Source organism: Pholcus phalangioides, unplaced genomic scaffold, assembly GCF_987345545.1.
Source record: "Pholcus phalangioides strain wild (caught in Gottingen) unplaced genomic scaffold, Ppha-v1.0 ptg000011l_1, whole genome shotgun sequence".
NCBI classification, from domain to species: domain Eukaryota; kingdom Metazoa; phylum Arthropoda; class Arachnida; order Araneae; family Pholcidae; genus Pholcus; species Pholcus phalangioides.
The window spans coordinates 54,051,315-54,071,429 of record NW_028301604.1 but is presented as its reverse complement, the minus strand read 5'-3'; the positions used below and the strand labels follow the sequence as shown (position 1 = coordinate 54,071,429).

The 20,115-nt window shown below is 36.2% G+C and overlaps 1 protein-coding gene across 4 annotated transcripts in view; it reads left to right on the top strand.

The window, feature by feature from the left end:
- Remo (Remoulade) overlaps positions 1-20,115 on the top strand; it is a 130,766-nt gene that overhangs the window by 66,981 nt on the left and 43,670 nt on the right. For all 4 annotated transcript variants that reach the window (XM_089239701.1, XM_089239698.1, XM_089239700.1 and 1 more), the window contains 3 exons: positions 7,354-7,448; positions 7,619-7,883; positions 16,204-16,381. In XM_089239701.1, the coding sequence (XP_089095827.1) occupies positions 7,354-7,448; positions 7,619-7,883; positions 16,204-16,381 (538 nt within the window). The remainder of the gene's footprint in view (positions 1-7,353; positions 7,449-7,618; positions 7,884-16,203; positions 16,382-20,115) is intronic.

Genomic DNA, 20,115 nt, shown 5'->3' with positions numbered 1-20,115 from the left:
AATTACATTCATGCAGATTTCAGGCTCGCGTATGTCAACTTTACTGTAAGGGTGTTGTCTGTTTCATGATAAGCATAAGCAGTGCTCACGACTCAGAAAGGGTAGAGACGCCTGCTCTAATGTATGTTGTACTGCACGTATGCTTAACCCATGGTTTGCGGTTCAATTGGGGTCTAGGTCAATTCGTCGTGCTCAACTTGTTGCGTGACAATTCGTCTCATTCAATTTGTTGCAGTGTCAATGCGTTGTGCAACAAACTCATCGCGGTACAAATTTGTCGCAGACTCATTTCGTCGCTGTACAAATTTGTCGCAGACTCATTTCGTCGCTGTACAAATTCATCACAGACTCATTTCGTCATGGTACAAATTTGTCGCAGACTCATTTTGTCACTGCATAAATTAGTCGCAGACTCATTTTGTCACTGCATAAATTAGTCGCAGACTCATTTTGTCACTGCATAAATTTGTCGCAGACTCATTTCGTCGCTTTACAAAGTTGTAGCGAAGTCATTTCGTCGTGACAAATTGGATCTGCTTTAATATTCAAATGTTTGTTGTGATCTTATAAATAGGGTAGTTGCTTTAGTCATAAAAACTAATATTTACATTAATTAATACATAGAACTAATTTTTTTCTCATTTGCTGGAAATATTCCCCCTTCCCATTTCTGTTTTAATTTTTAACAAATGGAGGAAAGTATTCATTGAAGTCATCAGAGCGAAATTGGAACTTGAACCCAGATAATAAATTGTGATTTGATAAATTTAAAAAATTTAATTTTTACCATATAAGCCACATTTCTGTCAGGATTTCCATTTCTCGCAGTGAGGGGTGTTTTGGAGAAACCAAGATAATAAATTGAGATCAAATAAATTTTTAAAATTTAATTTACACCGTATAAGCTGCATTTCCCACTTTTTGTTAGATTTCCATTTCTTGCAGTGAGGGGCATTGGGGAGCACATCAAGATAATAAATTGGGATCAAATAAATTTTGAAAATTTAGTTTCCATCGTATAGGTCCCGCTTTCTGTAGGGATTTCCATTTCTTGGAGCGAGGGGCATCAGGGGGGGGGAGTGCACATCGAGATAATAAATTGCTATCAATATGCCCCCCTCCCCCCAGCAATTTCCGTAATCCACTATTAAATGTATCCATGCAGAGAATATATTTTTGAGGAATTTTTTATAGACAATGTATCTAAGTTTTATGTGTAACAGCAGCGAAAAGTCTTATTTTCAAATTATTTTTTTGCAATGCAATGTACATTTCAAATCACTTTGTATTACCACATCAAAATAATATTCAAACACTCCGACCATAGGTGCCAGAAACTGGGGGCTGATGCCATTTGAGCCCCCCCCCCTCCTCACTCCAATAACTCATGAATATACAATGCAATGCACCATTTCGCCTCCTGAGTACGGGTTTGAGTCCCTTATATACGGAATGAATGGCGATTTTCAGCCTCCCTCCTTCCTCAATGTTTCCTTCATGTTGCCACCTTTGACTGGCCAAGGGTGTCGGAAGTGTTTGGAACTTGTGGATTCTTGTCTTGATCTGGAAGTAGGAAATTTCGATTTCTGAATCATTTCTCTGGGTGCTCATACCCATTCCATGAAGTGCCCTGGGCACCCACAGCATCCCTGTCTCTGACACCACTACAAATGTCAATCGATTTTTGATTGGTTTTTTTTTTCAACTGTAAAGTAACAACTCTCAAGTAAAAAGAATGAAATCAGACTTTTCTAATCAGCCCACTGTATGTAACTTCATGTACATGACACTCATACGGCTCCAGTCAACGATTAGTAAAAATTTCTTCTTACAACACAAGTGAATTAACATTAACAGACAATAAAGGATTATATTCAGAGGTATATTTCCTGGGTAGGGGGGGGGGATATGCGATCTTTATCCTAAGATGACAAGTTCAAGTGAAAGGGCGTAACCAAAATTGAGTAATAGATGATCAAGAACACGAATTAGAAAGGGAGAAGGGAGGCAAGGTTTTTAAATAGCCCACAGGTGGGAAAACTATAAATGCGCCTCTGATTATAGCCTACATTTATCAGGATAATTTTAATTTTGAAAACAATTCATATGGTACATATAAACATTCCACAATATCTAAACCTTTATTTATTTTCAGTGCCTTTGAGTAATATTTTATTTAAACTCCTATCTAACGTGAATATCACAATAAAAAGCCTGATAATGATTAATAGAATAATAAGTGATGCTATTTTAAACTATCATAAATTTTTTTCTTTTTTTTAACGATACATAGAAGATTTCAATTTATTCCAATTTAAATTGAATTCAAACAATTTAATTTAAAAAGTACTACATTATTTTTTGTCATCCATATAATCTGTATCTCTATTTTATGATACAACAAAAAACTCGAATAAAGAAAATTAATAATAAGCTAATCATTCAATTGCATTAAAAGTTTTTCTAATTTTGGAACATGAATTATGGGGGAAAACTTTTAAACACACATGCAAACCAACATATCATTTCCACATTCGGTTTTGCAATATTCCATGTTTTTGTCAACAGAAAAATGTAGACCAAGCACACCAACCTTGTACCAAAAACGTAGATGCTAATGAAAACTATGTGAAAATATTCAAACAAGCCAGCCAAAGATATGCGACTGACCATAGACATAAGATTAATGGTTATATTATATCTATGCGACTGACCATAGCGATTTACTTTACTTACTTACGTTCGATTAACTTTTTTTTCCCTAACCAACATGGATTTCGATCATCGTTATCTGTATCTACCCAGTTAACACTTTTCATACATTACTTAACAGACTCCGTTGATAAAAACCTCCAATCTGACATAATTTTCCTAGATTTTTCCAAAGCATTTGATAGGGTGCCCCATAATAAACTTCTACTAAAACTTTCAAACCTTGGACGAAATTTTCAACTGCTGTAATGGGTGGAGGCCTTCCTTATTAACTGTAGCCAGTTCGTCTCGTACAAGAGCCAAAACTCCCCTTTCCTTCATGTCAAATCTGGCACACCCCAGGGCTCGGTCCTCTCGCCATTATTATTTCTAATTTACATACATGATCTACCCGACTCCATAAACTGCCGCATCAGACTCTTCGCTGATGACTGTGTCATCTATAAAACAGTGTCCAATCTTTCTGACCAAGAATCTCTCCAACACAACCTTAACATTATTTCCAAATGGTGCTCAACCTGGGAATTACCCCTCAATTTCTCAAAAACTGTTTTTATGAAAGTTACCCATAAAAGAATCCCCCATGAATTCCCCTATTCTATAAACGACTCTTTGATCTCTGAGGTTTCCCATTATAAATACCTGGGCATTATAATCTCTTCCGATCTCCGCTGGAACCTTCACGTTGAATATATCTTTAATAAATGTCTCCAAAAACTCTTTTTCCTTCGCCGTAACCTAAAATACTCCACCCGTCATGTTCGTCACTTGTGCTACCAAACATATATTCTCCCTGCCCTCTCCTATGCCTGTGAAGCCTGGGATCCCCACACCCAAACCAACATAGACAAATTAGAATCTATCCAAAATAAGTCCACTGGTTTCATTTTTAACTGTTGGTCTTCTTCTGTCTCCATAACGGAACTCAAGCGACAACTCAATATCCAACCGCTCTCCTCTCTTCGACTTATCTCTCGTTTAACTTTTCTTTATAAAATCCTCCATGGGTTTTTTAATATTGACACCTCCAATATTCTAATCAAACCTTCTCATTTCTCTGTTAGACTCAATCATTCCAAAAAATTACAGCCTATCTTTGCCTCTTCAGATTGTCACAAATTTAGCTTTTTCCTAAGAACTATTATCGACTGGAAGAACCTACCATCCAGTATTGGAGATACCATCAATCGTCACTTTCGCCATGTATAATTCCGCATCCTCTTGTATAGGCCTCAGCCAATCAATATTGAATAAATAAATAAATGTGTAAAACAAAAACCTACATACAAGCTCGTGTGGAATATGTACAGTGAAGAATCGACGGTTCAACGATTGATTCTGCGCTGTAATGTATAAATTTACGTCACGATGAATTGACGCGACGGCAAACTTGTGCAACTATGAATTGGAGCTGCGGCAAACTTGTACTGTCAAGAATATGTACCACAATGAGTTGAGTACAACAAATTGACTGGCTACGGTTCAAATGTGGCCCTCTGAGTCATCTGATGTGACCCACGACCTCAAACGTAATTTTGTAAAAATTAACTAAGCAGCACATTTGCAGATCTCTTAAGCAGTGTTGTCGACTGCAATAGTTGAACTTACTAAACTATGGAGTTACGGGGAAGTATCTCAGATATTACGAAACTTTTTATAATAAATCGAGATCCATAAATCTGTTGGAAATACATTTTTTTTAGTTTCTGCTAATATTTTTTTCTTTTTTTGCCAGAGAAAAATCAGCTGAAAGGTTCTAGCACACAAAAAGAGATAAAAATCCCGCTGCTTTTTTACTTTAAGATTAAAAAAAAAAGGAATGGTATCATGTGATAGCTGTTTTGGGTTGATGGTGGAGAGAGAGAAAAAAATTTTCAATTGACCTTGATTCATGCATACTTGTTATATAGCTGGTTTTACTTCCTTATAGGATGGGCTTGAGATGGGGAGGGGGGGGGGGAAGAGAGGTTTTAATGGTGTAGAGTGTAAGTGGAGCCTCTCTCTCTGATATGCTGAGGGAACGGGTTTGGGGGAGGCTCTTGTGTGGATAAGGGGTAATAAATATGTTGGTCTGACTTTTGCTCTTTTTTATCCTCCACCCACGCAGCAACAAGTTGCTGCTCCAGGAACTAACTGTACAAGATCCCGAAGAAGAAGGGATACAAGTCCCTCTGATGGCTTGGGATGCTCTGTAGGCCATTTCCTGGCTTTATTCCTACATCATCATAACTTATCATTCCCTTCACATTGAAAAGAAGCTCAACAAGTCCCTCAGAGCAACCGGTAGGGCCCTTGCGGGGGGGGGGGTGTTATTGGAGGATTATTGGGGCATCAGCATTAGTTGAGGAGGCAAAAGCGGTAAAAGATACTTCTATAACCTCTCCTGACACCAAAAATAGTTTGTCCCCATTAAAAGTGTGTTAATAAAAAAACTGAACAAGGAAACATGTTATCAAAATACTTCCAGTGAATTTGAATTGCAGACTCATAAAAGTGCTTGTTTTACAGAGCTTCATCAGTTCTGATAAACTTGCATTTTACAGAGATTTCATGAATTGGATTTAGCAGATGAATGAACTTGACCACTAAGAAAACTGTAATTAAAACCAGATTGTGTTAGCTTATTGCCAATTAAGTTAATGAATCAAATGTTATATTTACCAACATAACTTTCCTACTTATACTAGGGAAAGTGTCATACTGAAAAAACAATATAAGTAATGTTGCTTTTCAGTATGACACTCCATTGAATTTAAATAATGGAACAGCAATGTAAAATACTTATTTTATAATTATTTAACAATATTTTCAGCGTTCATGGGAGCTAAATTCAAAATCAAATTGCGAAAAATATTTAAATTCATAAAAAAAAGTTGGGGGTGTCACATCGACTGACACCACCACCCCACCCCTCCTCCAGCCAGTCAATGTGTATTGCTACTGACAGCCTCCTTGCAAACGTTGGCAAGTCTGCTTAAGTGACCCATGGCATGTTTATAGAGCACTTAAATGACTCGTGGCATATTTACAGTGCATGTAAGCAGCCTGTGACATGGCTCCACATCACTTAACCACTTGATTGATCCACGCCACCATTCCAGAGCACTTAAGTGGCCAGTGACACATTTTCAGATCACTTAAGTGGCCAGTAATACAGTTCCACATCACTCAAGTGACCCATGCAACATTTACAAATCACTCCAATGAGCTGTGACATATTTACAGATCACTTAAGTGGCATGTGGCATAGTTCAAGGGTTTCTGAAGTGGCCCCCTCAAGTTCCACATCACTTAAGTTACCTGAGACAGTTCTAGATTACTCAAATGGCCACAGCACATTCCCAGATAAATCAAGCAACCTGCAGAATATTTACAGATCACTTGAGTGACCCATGGCGCAGTTCTAGAGCACTGAAGCAGCTCGTGGCACATTTACAGATTATTTTGTATAGAATAGACCAGATTAACTTAAACAGGATTGCAGCATGGGCAAATGAATGGAGCATGACGTTTAGCGTTGACAAGTGCATGGCCGCTCACTTCGGTTTGAACAACCCATGGTTCTCTTACGAGTTGAATGGTGTCTTTATTCCGGATGCAACTAGGGTCACCGATTTGGGAATTCTCATTGACGAGTGGCTTAGGTTTTCTGAACATCGTTCATCAGTGGTCAAAAAAGCGAATAGAATGCTTGTATGTGTGTGTGTATGTGGTTTGATTTTCAAAAAGGTCTCTTCACGTTCTCCTAAAGTCATTCTTCCGCTTTTTTGAGGCTTAGTTCGTCCTGGACTGGAGTATGCTGTAAGGTTTTGGAGACCATACCTACATAGGGACATAGACTTGGTTGAAGGGGTGCAGAGAAGAGCTACGCGTGTCCTTATTGATACATGGGCACATTTTTTAAATATGTTTACATTGGATGAGCACAGGTGTCAGGGAGATATGATTGAAGTGTTCAAAATTTTCAACGGGATGGATAGGATGGACCACATGAACTTTTAGTATCGATCGACACCAGTATCGATTGGTAAGGGACAATGCCAGGTTATGGTGTTGCAGAGATTTTTTCTCTAATAGGGTTGTTAATAAATAGAATAGCTTACCCCTGGAGGTAGTAAATTGTAACACAACTGACACGTTTAAAAGAAATACGATAAACATGTTAGGGTAAATCAAGAAGCTATCCATACTTAGAATAAGACAACCATAATATTTTTTATGGTTTTTTTTTTTTTATGTTTATAATTTTTGTGATTGTGTTTTTAATTGGGTTGCTGTATTTTTGAAATATATGACATCCATATTTGTTATGGGCATCTTTTTCTCAGCCACTTCGTTAGGCATTTTGTCTGTTGTGGCGTTTTATTTGAGTTTCCCGCATCATGTCATCAAATGAATGAAGTGGCCTGCCTCTCCTAAATGTTGAGCACCCTTGCCACAATGTGTTTCTGTTGCCTCTTAATAATCCCTCTGCAACAATATTTTTTGTGGTTCACAGACTGTCATTATATCAAGATTTTACTGTATACAGATTTCACTGTGTTCAGTTTACTTCTCTTTGATAATGCTTGATTTTTTTTCTGATCAATAAAGATTAAACTTATCAAGAAATTTATAAATGAAATAATTTCTTTTTTGAAGCTTGCAGAAATAATTGTGGATGTGATCAATACTTTGCTTTACCTGAACAGCACTCTGCTTATATCCGCTGAAGCAGAGGACCAGTCTTGTTCTAGGTAACATGTTTTGGTGATTTTTTCTTTGTTCTTGATAGAAAAGTAATCCTTATTAGAACTTTTTCAATTGAGGAAATCAAAATACTTGCCTGACACATTTAATGAAAAAAAACTTTTTTAAGATGAATCAGAAAAATATCTAATTTTTTTTCATTGTTTTTTTAATACAGGTTATTATGGATTCTTGAACAGTTACCAGATTTCTTGATGGACATTCCATTGAACTATGTTAAAGAAAACATTGCAGTAGAAGAATTTTTTGTTAAAGCTGAAGGTTTTAATGGAATTCGATGTTCATCTTTCATGAAAAATAATAACATTTATGGAGGCCTAATAAAATGGACAAACAATAAAGCTTTCAGAGATCAAGATGAAAAAGTCTTAAATTGCAATATTGCAAATATAAGTGCTGATGCAATTGATGATAACTTAGAGGTAGATATTTTTATAAAACTTGCTTTCAGTGTTAAAAAAAAATTCATGAGTGCAAAACAGGGATATAAAAGAAAGAATGATTGATTTTTTAACTCTTTTTCTGATATTGAATATGAGTCAATAATAATACAGTATGTTATGAATCAATAATATAATTGCTTTTATATTGGGTTGCTGTATTTTGGTTATATTTGTGAGATCTATATTTTTATGGACATCATTTTTCAGCCACCTCATTGGGCAATTTGCTTGTTGTGACCTTTGTGTTCATGTTTGTATATATTTTTTGAAAAGTTCATTTAAAATGAAGAAATATTACATAATAATGTGAGAAACAAATTCATCAAGAGATCTTGTGGATCTGTACTGATGAACACAAAGTATCAGTGAATAATTACGATACAATTTGAAGGACTGAACAAACAAATAAACAATAAAGAAAAAAGAAAGAGATAAATAAATACATCAATTTATTTTATAGATGATCATATTGTTGCTGCTTGGCAACTGTGTAGTTAGGACAGTTACTTTCTATTTAATAAGCCTGAGCCATGGCTAGGACATGAAAGCAATTGAGTAGATATTTGAAATCTGCTTTAACCCTCTGCACGGATCTCAGTACGCAGTATCTTGCAGGTGATGAAATTTTTTACTGCCTGATTATTTTTTAAAGTAATCACGGTAAAATTTTTATTGCATAGGCTAGACATTTTATCGTAACTTTTTTTGCAGTTTTAGAATTAAAATTGAGAAAGTATAAATTATTTCCAGCAGATCTGCACAAAGTTTGATCTTTTTTAAATTTAAATGCAGTGAATAGGGCCTTGGCATTTAAATTTCTGAACCGGCTTAAAGGGTTAAATTGTAGCTTTTGAGTATTTTATCTGATTTTAATATAATTATCTTTGCTACTTATCAAACTAAGTAATCAGTGTTTGATGTAAGTTAGGTAATGTGTAATAACCTTCAAGAGAGAAGCGAGACTCACATCACTGCAGACAATATGCACCCACTTCCACAATGTTCATGATGATTGAGTTCAATACTAATCTAGATCAAGACCTATGGTGGTTGCTTCGATGTAGTATTACCAGATCCAGAAACTCTGAAATGAGGAGACACACTAATGCCCTTTTGTCAGTGATTCACTTAAGATTTTTTTAACAAAAATAGAACTATTTTTTTTTATTTTTGACCATCAGATCTCAGACATCCTGATTGCGTTACTGATATACAGTAGACTCTGAATAATCTGGTCATGCTCTAGGCCAGATCCTCCATTGATCTGCTGGTTTTAGGCAGATTTTCTTCAAGCATAGAAGAGGAAAACATGCCACTTCTGTCTGTATACAGAATTTTATATTACACTCATGTCCATAAATTAAGGATAATTCAGAATCACACGGAAATCGAAATCTAAAGTAAAAATTTCACCTGTAGAATTATCACACACATCTTCAGGAATGTTATGCAAATTTCAGGAAACCACCAGATGATGCCGATAGTACGTCACAATGACGAGAGTGTAAGAGGGGGGTATATAAGGAATGGTGGCAAAGAAGTGAAATTGTTCACAAGAGTTCTGTAAGGCGCTCAGTGCCATAAGCGAATAGTTATGACACAGAGGACGCATGTGGATGATTTTTTACGTGGTAGAATTATCGGCCACCTGGAATGTGGGCGTACTCAGATGGAAGTATCCGAGGAACTTGGAATTGCCCAAAGTGTCATCTCTAGGCTTTGGCAACGATTCCAAGATAACGGAAATGTCAGTAAACGTTACAGTACAGGTCGCCCCTGAGTTACAACGCCGAATGAAGACCGGTATTTGGCAGTAACTGCCAAAAGAAGCAGACGGAGCACAGCATCCGACCTGTCTCGTCAGCTATCTGCAGCCATGGGTACCACAGTTTCAAGGCAAACCGTGTACAGACATTTGGGAGATATTGGTCTATATGCTCGCAGACCTATCAGATGTGTTCCGCTCACGGCAACTCACTGTCGGCAGCGATTTGCCTGGAGTAGAGAACATGCAATGTGGACATCGTCACAGTGGGCTTGTGTGATGTTTTCCGACGAGTCCAGGTTTAGCTTGCAGTCTGATTCACATCGAACTTTCATATGGAGAACGCCAGGTACCCGTTACCACCAAGACAACATCATTGAATGACATCGTTACGTTGGTGCAGCATTGCTCGTTTGGGGTGGAATTATACTGGGTTCCAGAACAGATCTGCATGTTCAAACCGGAACCATGAAAGCCCAAATTTATGGGGACATCATTCTGGAACAACATGTACGTTTGTTTAGGGGTGCCATGGGCGCAGAATTTGTGTTTATGGATGACAATGCCCGTCCTCACCGAGCAAACATTGTAAACGAATGCTTTGAATCTGAGGATATAACCCATATGGAATGGCCAGCATTCTCACCTGACTTGAATCCGATAGAGCATGTGTGGGGCATGCTTGGCTGACGAGTTGCAGCCCGTCAACCACCTCCTACATGTGTACCGGAACTTCGGGAGCATTGCTTGCTGAGTGGAGTGATCTTCCCCAAGATCAGATTGATAATTTGATACTCAGCATGCCTAGGCATTGTACGGACTGTATTTCATCGCATGGGAGACATACAATGTATTAACCATCATACCAACCATGTAATAGTAAGTTTTTGTAAAGGAGATATTTTTTACAATTGCTCCAGGGAGCAAAAATCATAGTTTTTATGAATGGTATCATACATACACCATCGTTTTTGTTCTTTATCTTTTGTTTAGTAAATGGGCTTTATGAATAAGTAACGTTTGTTTTATTTCTGAACCTTTATTTGCCGTAGCTGGCATTATCCTCAATTTATGGACATGAGTGTATTTAAATGAGATTTTTTAACTTTCAGTAATATGGCAAACACTGGTCTGATATGTGTGGGATTAGCAAGAGTTTACAGTATTCATCTTTTATGACTGGAAATTATAAATCAGTTTTCATCTTTCCCACCTAATTGATCTTGAGTTTAAGCAAATGTCAAGATAGTCATAAAAAAGATTAAACATTCAAATTGTTAATGAATCAATACATTTCACACCATCAGAAAGCGGTATATGATATAGTTGAGCAAATAATGGTATTCTTCTCTGTGGTTTTCTTCTTCCAGAGCTGTTTTTGAACTGTCTTCTTTGTACTTTACTATAATATGTAAAGCCATGGCAAGAATAGCATCTGCCATGCTTGGAGGCATCTTGGGTTCTTATTCTCTGTAAATATTGATTTTTATTGGTCAAAGCATATGGTGAAAAAAACATACAAAGACACACACTCATGAAAATATATATGTTTGCAGAGCAACTTTCTTCTCTCCTAGAAAGAAATGAAGAAAAAAAAAATCTGTAAAAACCTAAAAGTGGGGACAAAAAGGGAGAAACTTCAGAAATGTATGAGGATGCTTAAAAATAAGGATGTGTAATATGTAAAATAAGGAATATGTAATCTATATACAGGGTGATTCAAAAAAGCGGGAAGTGCGGCTTATATGGTGAAAGTTAAATATTAATTTAATTGAATTATTAATTAATAAAATATTTCAGGTGGAGATACTGTAATGGTAAATGTTGGTGACTCTCGGGGGGGGGGGGGAGAAACTCTCGAGCCCATGGGGCAGATAGAAATTTACCGTTAAAGATAGGCTCACTGTAATTTGGGAAATATCATACGAACCAAAATTTTTCCACATGATATTGAAATTTTATCACAGCAAAAATCAATTATTTAATATCTCAAATTTTTATAACTGAATTTTCAAATATAATTAAATTTTTATATGCAGTTAAATTTTTAAATGTAGTTGATATTGTAATTTTAATTTCGATGACCTTTAGTACACACAAAACAAACAATTTTTATCAAAGAAGGCATGGTCTAACATGAAACGCAAACGAACTAGCGCGTTTCTAAATGGCCACTCTGCAAACGTTAAAATGGCATTCCTGTTGAGATTTATTGGGAGAAAAAGAACAACATGCATGCAAATGTGACGTGGGGAAGAAGAACAAACTGTATGCAAATCTGCGTTACAGTGAATAAAAGGCGTGGACGCCAGCTCTGTGAAGTTATTCCAGCATGCAACCGTTCTAACAGTTTGTAACATATGGGATAATATGGCGCACTTTAGTAATATGGATTGGGCAACTGCCTGTGGGAAAAAATCTCACCGTACATTTGCACTGCCTCTGTTACTTCCATTTGCAGCTCCATAAATTAAATGCCTGTCTGCTTTTTCAGTATTACTAAAGTGTGCCATTATCCTGTACCTAACAACTGTTAGAATTGTTGGAATAACGCTGGAATAACTTCACAGGGCTGGTGTCCCGTGCCTTTTATTCACTGTGACACAGATTTGCATACGGTTTCTTCTTCTTTCCCAGGTTACATTTGCATGCATGTTTTTTTCCCCAATAAATTTCAACAGGAATGTCATTTTAACGTTTGCTTTTCGTGTTAGACCATGCATTGTTTGAATTCGTGTGTACTATCACCTCTTTTTCCCATCTTTTCTGAATCACTGTGTATATAAAATAACATGTCCTGACTGATTCATCATCGCCAATCCGGGACCATGGAAGCTATAAATACCAAATTTGGTCAATAGTTTTGTTTTATTACGTAAAGACTCACTAAGAAGTGGTTTTCCAAAATTTGATCCCTAAGGAGGTCAAAAGAGGGTCCAAAGGTAACATATAGAAATTGCGTCAAGCCGAAACTGCTGTTCATGACATTTAGTCAGAAGTTTTATTTCATGAGGTGAATACAAACTAATTAACCCACCCCTAAGAAAACCATAAGGGGGATTAAAAGGTAACAGAGAAATCATAAGAAGTCGAAACCACTGAATCTATAGCCATGAAATTTTTTCAGAAGTTTTATTTCATGACATAAAGACACTAAGAACAGGTTTTCCAAAATTTGATCCCTAAGGAGGTCAAAAGAGGGTCCAAAGGTAACATATAGAAATTGCGTCAAGCCGAAACTGCTGTTCATGACATTTAGTCAGAAGTTTTATTTTATGAGGTGAATACAAACTAATTAACCCACCCCTAAGAAAACCATAAGGGGAATTAAAAGGTAACAGAGAAATCATAAGAAGCCGAAACCACTGAATCTATAGCCATGAAATTTTTTCAGAAGTTTTATTTCATGACATAAAGACACTAAGAACAGGTTTTTCAAAATTCAACCCCTGAGGGGGTTTAAAGGTAACATAGAGAAATAATGTAGACCCGAAACCGATGAAGCTATTCATGAAATTTGGTGAGAAGTTTTGTTTCATGACATAAAGACTAACTAAGAATGGGTTTTTGAAAATTTGACCACTAAGGGGGTCATGGGTGGGGGGGGGGGGGGAGTTTTAAATGTAACAGAGACATCACGCTGAGCAGCAACCACAGAAGCCTATATTCATGAAATTTGGTCAGAAGTTTTATTTCATGACCTAAAGACTAACTAAGAAGGATTTTTAAAAAAATTTAATCAGTAAGGGGGTCGTGGGGGGGGGGGTCAAAGGCAACTTAGAAATCACGGCAAGCTGAAGCTGTAAATATGAGATATGGTCCGTATTTTTGTATTGCAATGTAGAGAATCACTGAGAAGGGATTTTTCAAAACTCAAACCATCAAGGGGAGGGGAGTTCAAAGGTTATATGGGGCAATCATTGCTGAGCTGAAATCACTGAAGCCATAAATATGAAATTTAGTCAATGGAACTTCAGTTAACGAGTGGTTTGGTTAATGAGCAATTCACATAACGAGCAAAAATTGTAAACAAATTTTTTTCGGTTAACGAGTGATGATTCACATTAAAAGCAAAAATTTTTGGCTTTGTTTATGTATTTTCACGTTATCATAACTAAGCTGATGGTTTTCGCTTTCATCCACACAAGTGGTGTGAAATTGTAGGTAATGTCCAGTCTTCGATCAGCGTGTCTAACTCGACAAATGAACACCCCTATGAACGTGACAGTTTGGGATATGAAGCTAGATTGTAACCATGCGTATGTGCGCTTGAAGTTTTTTAAATTTTGCTTGGAGAAAAACTTTGGCCTGATTGCTTTATTGACCATGACTTTGGGGGGCTAGCTCATGAACAAGAGCCACCATTTCTTAGAAGATTGTGTCCTTGGGGAAGAGCATGAGACTGGAGGTGCATGAGCCCGACATTCAAGAACAATTGGACAAACATGATCATATCTATAGATGAACGGATGGATCTCCATTGTGCGCAACAGCTTATGCATGTAGAGCTTAATTAGATCTCGCTTATTATGATTTTAATGCAATACATTATGATCTCGTCTGAGGAAGACGAAGAGAGAAATGAAAAGTCCCTCACTTCAAATGAGATTAAGAGATGTTTCGAACGTGGGAATCTGTGTAAAACTTTGTAGAAGAGAAGCACCCAAAATAAAGCTATAGCAGTGCGAACAATAAAGGATAGTGTGATCTCCCATTTCCAAAAAACGCATAGGCAAAAGCAAGTGCCATAGATCAGGTTCCATTTTAAGTCACACAAATAAGTTTACAGATGGCAAGTGCAGTGCGTAAGTCATCCTAAACGGTAGTCCTCCTCTTCTTCTGTCTGGTCGTTTACAATAATTTAATTTGTAAACACTCACACATTATTGTATTGTATATTTATTGATGGTGTTATTTTTTAAACATGTTATTGTGTTTTATTTATTATATTATTATTATGTTGCATAATTGAATGAATGAATGACATTTTTATTAGTCATTTTCATGTGAATGAATAATTGTGGAACAAACTATCCAATTTTACATTATATCCTATGAGGAAGTTTGATTCGCATAACGAGCATGATGGTGGAACGAATTAAGCTCGTTAACTGAAGTTCCACTGTATTATATTTTAAAATGTCTATGCCCTCTAAGATGGGATCTCAGAAAATTCATCCTGAAATTATTCGGTCACTACTTTCATTTCATCATGTAGCGGCTCAATAAGGAGTCGTTTAAAGTTCAAATCCTAAGCGGGGGTCATAAATAGGTTCAAATGTTACATAGAGAAATCTCACGCCGAGCCAAAACCACTGAAGCTGTAAATATTTAATTTGGTCAGTAGTTGTATTTTGTAAAGTAGAGACTCACACATGGGTGATAAGAGAGGAGTAATCAGGGTAATTAATTCCCTCCTCTCCCCCCCCCCCCCCAATTTGCCAGACATGTGGTTAAATTGATTTGTTTTTGTAATTTTGGGAGAGAAATAAATGAGAACATGAAGCCACACACAGTCAGTTTTGGTGAAGTATCAAATAGGGAGAAAAGTCACAGCACAAATTAACGGCACAAACGTGTCACATCTCAGAAAGTAGTAAACCTTACCTGGAACTATAAACTTCCATTGGAAGAAAAATTATCCCCCTGGACAGAGTCTCTGAAACCACCCTGCATCTAAGGGAGTCATAAGTGAGGCAGGGTTCAATAGATTATATGGGACAATCATCACCACATCCAAACCGCTAAAGCTATAAATATGAAATTTGATCATTATTATATTTTATAATATAGAGACAAACTAAGACTGGATTTCTGAAATTTTAACCCACGTATTATGAGGGGTTCAAATGTTCTATGGGAGAAATCATCAGCAAAGAATTTTTATTTTACAGAATAAACGCGAGGAAAACCGAGAGTAACAGCTAGTGTTACATATTTCTGAAAATATCTAGAGATAATCAAACTTGATTGCGTAAAGGTATTTTATCATTATTATTAAGTGACAGTGTCTATTTAAAACTTTATGGAGACATAGGGAATATATTACTGTCACAATGATCATACCAGTAATATTTCTTCAATGGAACAATTTCTTTAACCCTTTAACTGTGCAAAAAGATTTAATTTTTCCCCCAGTCTCATTATTTAAAGGAAAAATTGGTTTAAAACTAATATTTATTAAGCAATTATTATCTCTCTGCGGTTTGCAGCAAAATTTTTATTAAGAGGTCACATCATTTATTTTTATTAAAAATTTAATTTTTTAAACTATCACATCTTACTCTCACGGATGATTGAGCAGTTAAAGGGTTAAACACGATACTCTACTTTTGTTCACCCTGATATCCTGTCTTTTGAATCTTGCTGACAAAGAACAACTGTTTAGAGCTAGAAACCAACTGGTATTTGAATAGCTGAAGCTCCTACCAAAACTAAAATTATCCATCTCTGTCTAGCTGTTATCACAAAACTTATCTACAAGAACAATTTTTCTTTTCAATATCTGTAAGTTGGTTTTTCCCCCATTTCTAGGTTGAAGCATCACTTCAACTGCCTGCTACCATTTTCCAACGAACAGATGAAGCACTCATTCACAATAATGCTCATAAAATACAATTTATTATTTATCGAAATAGCTTGTTATTCTCATATTCTGGAATTCACAGCTCTTATATGGGTATAACATCTTCAATTATTTCAGGAAAAATAGGTAAGTAAGTGGTAAATCATTCTTCAAATTTTTTGTTTATATAGGTGAAAGCTATCTCTATACCTATATCTTGATGTTTTAATGGATTTTCTTTGAAAAGCTTGTAATTTAAAATAATTTTACAGTTAAATTATTCTATTATTCACTACCGGAAATTAGGAAAAAAATACTCAAAATAAGTTTACTGAAAAAAAACCACTCTATTAAAATGTAGTAGTAGGGAATGTACATTGGAAACAGTGAACAGAGTTTAAAAGTCAGCGGATGAATCACGATATACATCACTACAGCAAGAGCCAGGTAAGGCCGACAGCATACCTCCTGTGGCATGACATAATAAAACTATATTAACCCCTTCGCTTACAAGAGATTGGCAAGAAATTTGAATGCTTTCTATTTGACAAATAGGCGATAAATATGGTAACCTTGTCCTAACTTAGCCGCATGTTAGAAAAGTAAAGGTAGAAGAGAAAAGGAATGAAAAAAAAAAATTAAAGTAAAACAGTATAATAGGCGAGTTGATAAGAATGTAGGTGCAAAAAGTAGATTTATCTTTTCACCCTCACCATACCTTTTTTTCTTTCTCACTCTTTTACTCCTATAAAAACATACGTGAAAAAAAAAATCACTATCAAGGTATACATAAACCAAGAAGAAAAAAAAATTATAGGGTCGCAACAAAGCTTCGCAATGATGAGGAGAGAGGAAAGAAAACAGAGGGTTTGAATTTATTCCACTGGTGTTTGGGTGCAATATCACATCCTTGATCATAAAGTGGTTAAGTTATAACAGGGATGAATTTAGCTATAAGTTTTGAGTGGAGACTTTTTGATTAATGATACTGGTTGTACAGTCGGCACTCATTTTCACAAACTCAAGCTGACTGTGAATGGGAAAGCATTCAAAGAAATGGCATACTGTTTGGGACCTGAGAACTCATGGAATCTCATAAAAACATGTTGGTTTGAAACTTGTAGGTTCCTAAAATCGAGCAGCAACTGTATTCAGTATTTTTGATGATGGGTGCAATTTATACCTTCAACACATGATAGGTGTGAGTGTTTTGTCCCTTTAGGCCCAGGGGTGCCCAATAGGGTGGAACGAAAAAGGGTGTTTTTCACTTTGTTTTTGGAAATTGATGTTGCCTTAGTATTCAAAAGATGCCTTTCAAGGTTTTAAGAACTTATACCAAAATCTAGGAAAATATTTTAATATCTTGAGGTTTCTCACAGACCTTAAAGGTCCAGCAAAAATTTTTTCTAAGTTCACATTATAAAAATCTTTTTAAACATAAATGAAGTTGATGATTTTTAAAAAAGCATTCTCTAAAAAAGAAAAACACTTAACTTAAAAGTTATTCAGTACATCAAACTGAATATATATATAGAGTTCCATATAGAAAGTAATAACTGACAAGCAGATATGCAGCTGTCATGGCAGTTGAAAGGAGAATTTTTCAAGCACTCCGAATATAGTGATAGATAGAGGGAGATGAAAATAAACCCTTTTTTGGGGGGATGGGGACAAAAGTATAACCATGTTCCAAATTAAAAGACAAAAAAACAGTTTGACGATATAGGTGTCAGAAGAATGCCTCTATTGCTTCCTCTCTTATCACACTGTTATTACATTTCACTTTTTTCAAAATAGTCTGTTTTTTTTCAAACGATGGAAGAGTACTCCTTGATTTTATTCTGGCTTGAATGAAGCCTTCACGACTCTCAGTTGTTGATACAGCAACAGATACTTCAGTTATGAGTCGTACGCACCGTTGCCCTGCTTGTGTGTGGCACGGAAAATTTGGTATAGATGGAAAAGCAGGTTCAGATAATTTTTGTGGGTCCATCTCCTGATTTTTTATAATAGGTAGTTCAGTCACTCGCACTTGATCCCATGCAATTAGTTCGAATAGTGCTTAGCAGAAAAGTTTATATTCGGAACATGGAATGTGCTGCGATTCTCATCTGAGAGTAATGAGAGCAATAAATTCTCTGGGTGGGCCTAGAAAGCATTCCTTTGAATAACTGAGTCAATGATGCATAATATTTTGTCAGGTAAAAACAGGGAAAACTCCACTAAATTGAACAAATGTCTTGCTCCATCAGCACACAATGACTATCTTAATGTTGAACCACATTAGTGCATAAACTTTCGTTATGTACTCAGTCAAAATGCTAAGATTTTCATTGGGATTTTCTGTTGCAGAATATAACCTTAAAATAGCATTAGCTGTCATTAGCCACCTAACATGCGAAAGTTTACCTGGATCACTGTGTGATAACGAAGCAGGTAAATCACCCATTTCTATTGCTCGTACCATTTCCACAAGATATCTCTGATCTGCACTTAAATCACTGTTGTCACTGTCCATTATCGGAAGGCAAGGCTATTAGAGATTGGTTTAAATTTCACAATAGGTAATCTTTCAAAATTTTCCAAACTTTTTCCGATATCACCTTGAAACCCGTGTGGACTGATGAAACATCCATCTAGATGCTTCACAAGATGCCTTAGAGGTAACTCCCTGAAGTGAAAAAGACAAACAAGCCATTGCAAGGGATGGCCTATTTCTTTCTCTATTAATCTGATAACACCATTTTTATAACCAGTATTGGTAACAGTTCCGTCGCATCCGATCGCCATCAATTCTTTCGTATCAAAATTTTCCTTCAAAACGTCTAGGATTGATGACTTCTTGACATTGGCTAAGGTTTTGTCCATCAAAATATATTCCTTGCACATTTTGTTCTAGAAATTTTATCTTGCAAAAGAACTCTCTGTGATGCTCTTTCACGCTCTATTTTCATCCAGTCTATCGTCATATTTGTCTTCTCTTTTGTCAATAACCCAACATCTTTCAGCACAGCATTCGCAATAATTGCAGCTGATCAATCAGACACACCAGTTCTATCACAAGCAAGAGCAACATTTGGTAATTTAGTTCTTATCTGTGAAGATGATGGTAGAACTTCAAAAGCAAATGAAGTACTTGCTTTGGCACTGATTGATGGACCAACTTCAGTACTGGTAGATGGAAATGCTAACTTCAACTGTAAACTGTGTTTTGGCTGATATAGATCACTTTCCTCAAAATCGTTGGATATAGATGAGTTTTCAGTGGTTGATGAACTAGTTTCCGCCGTTTCTTCTTGAGATGACTTCAAACGGGATACTATTTTCATTTTTCTTTGTTCATTGTTTTTCAATTTCTTCGTTGTTAGGACATCTACTCGACCAATGGCCATCTTGCATGTACTTCTTTGATCTTGCAAGAAATCTCGCTATAAATTTGGGACCTTTATCAACTTGTCACACTTAGTCTTGCTGCAATGTCGAACAATTGCAGTGCTTCGCACTGAAAAGATTTCAAGTTCAACTTGAAAGTTTGAGAATCTTTCCTTGCTTTCATATTTTTCTGAAGATTCTTGTATTTACAGTAAAAGTCTTTGAAAATTTTGCATATCTGTTGGTGAGAAACCGGAGGAATCGAAGCAGTTTTCCAAATATTTTCTATCTTTGGCATGATAATTTCAAGAATGTCTGCAATAGCTGGATCTTTTCCTGATTGTTGTGCCTTCATATTTGCGTTGAGTTAGCAAATAGAAAGCATAACATCACCATAAGTGGACAGGACCCGAGAATCCAACTCTTTAGGATTTCCTAAAATGTCACAATGATAAAAGCTTCTGGTCGTCATTTTGACTGCTGTACACTCTCTCAGTTGAGGGGTAAGA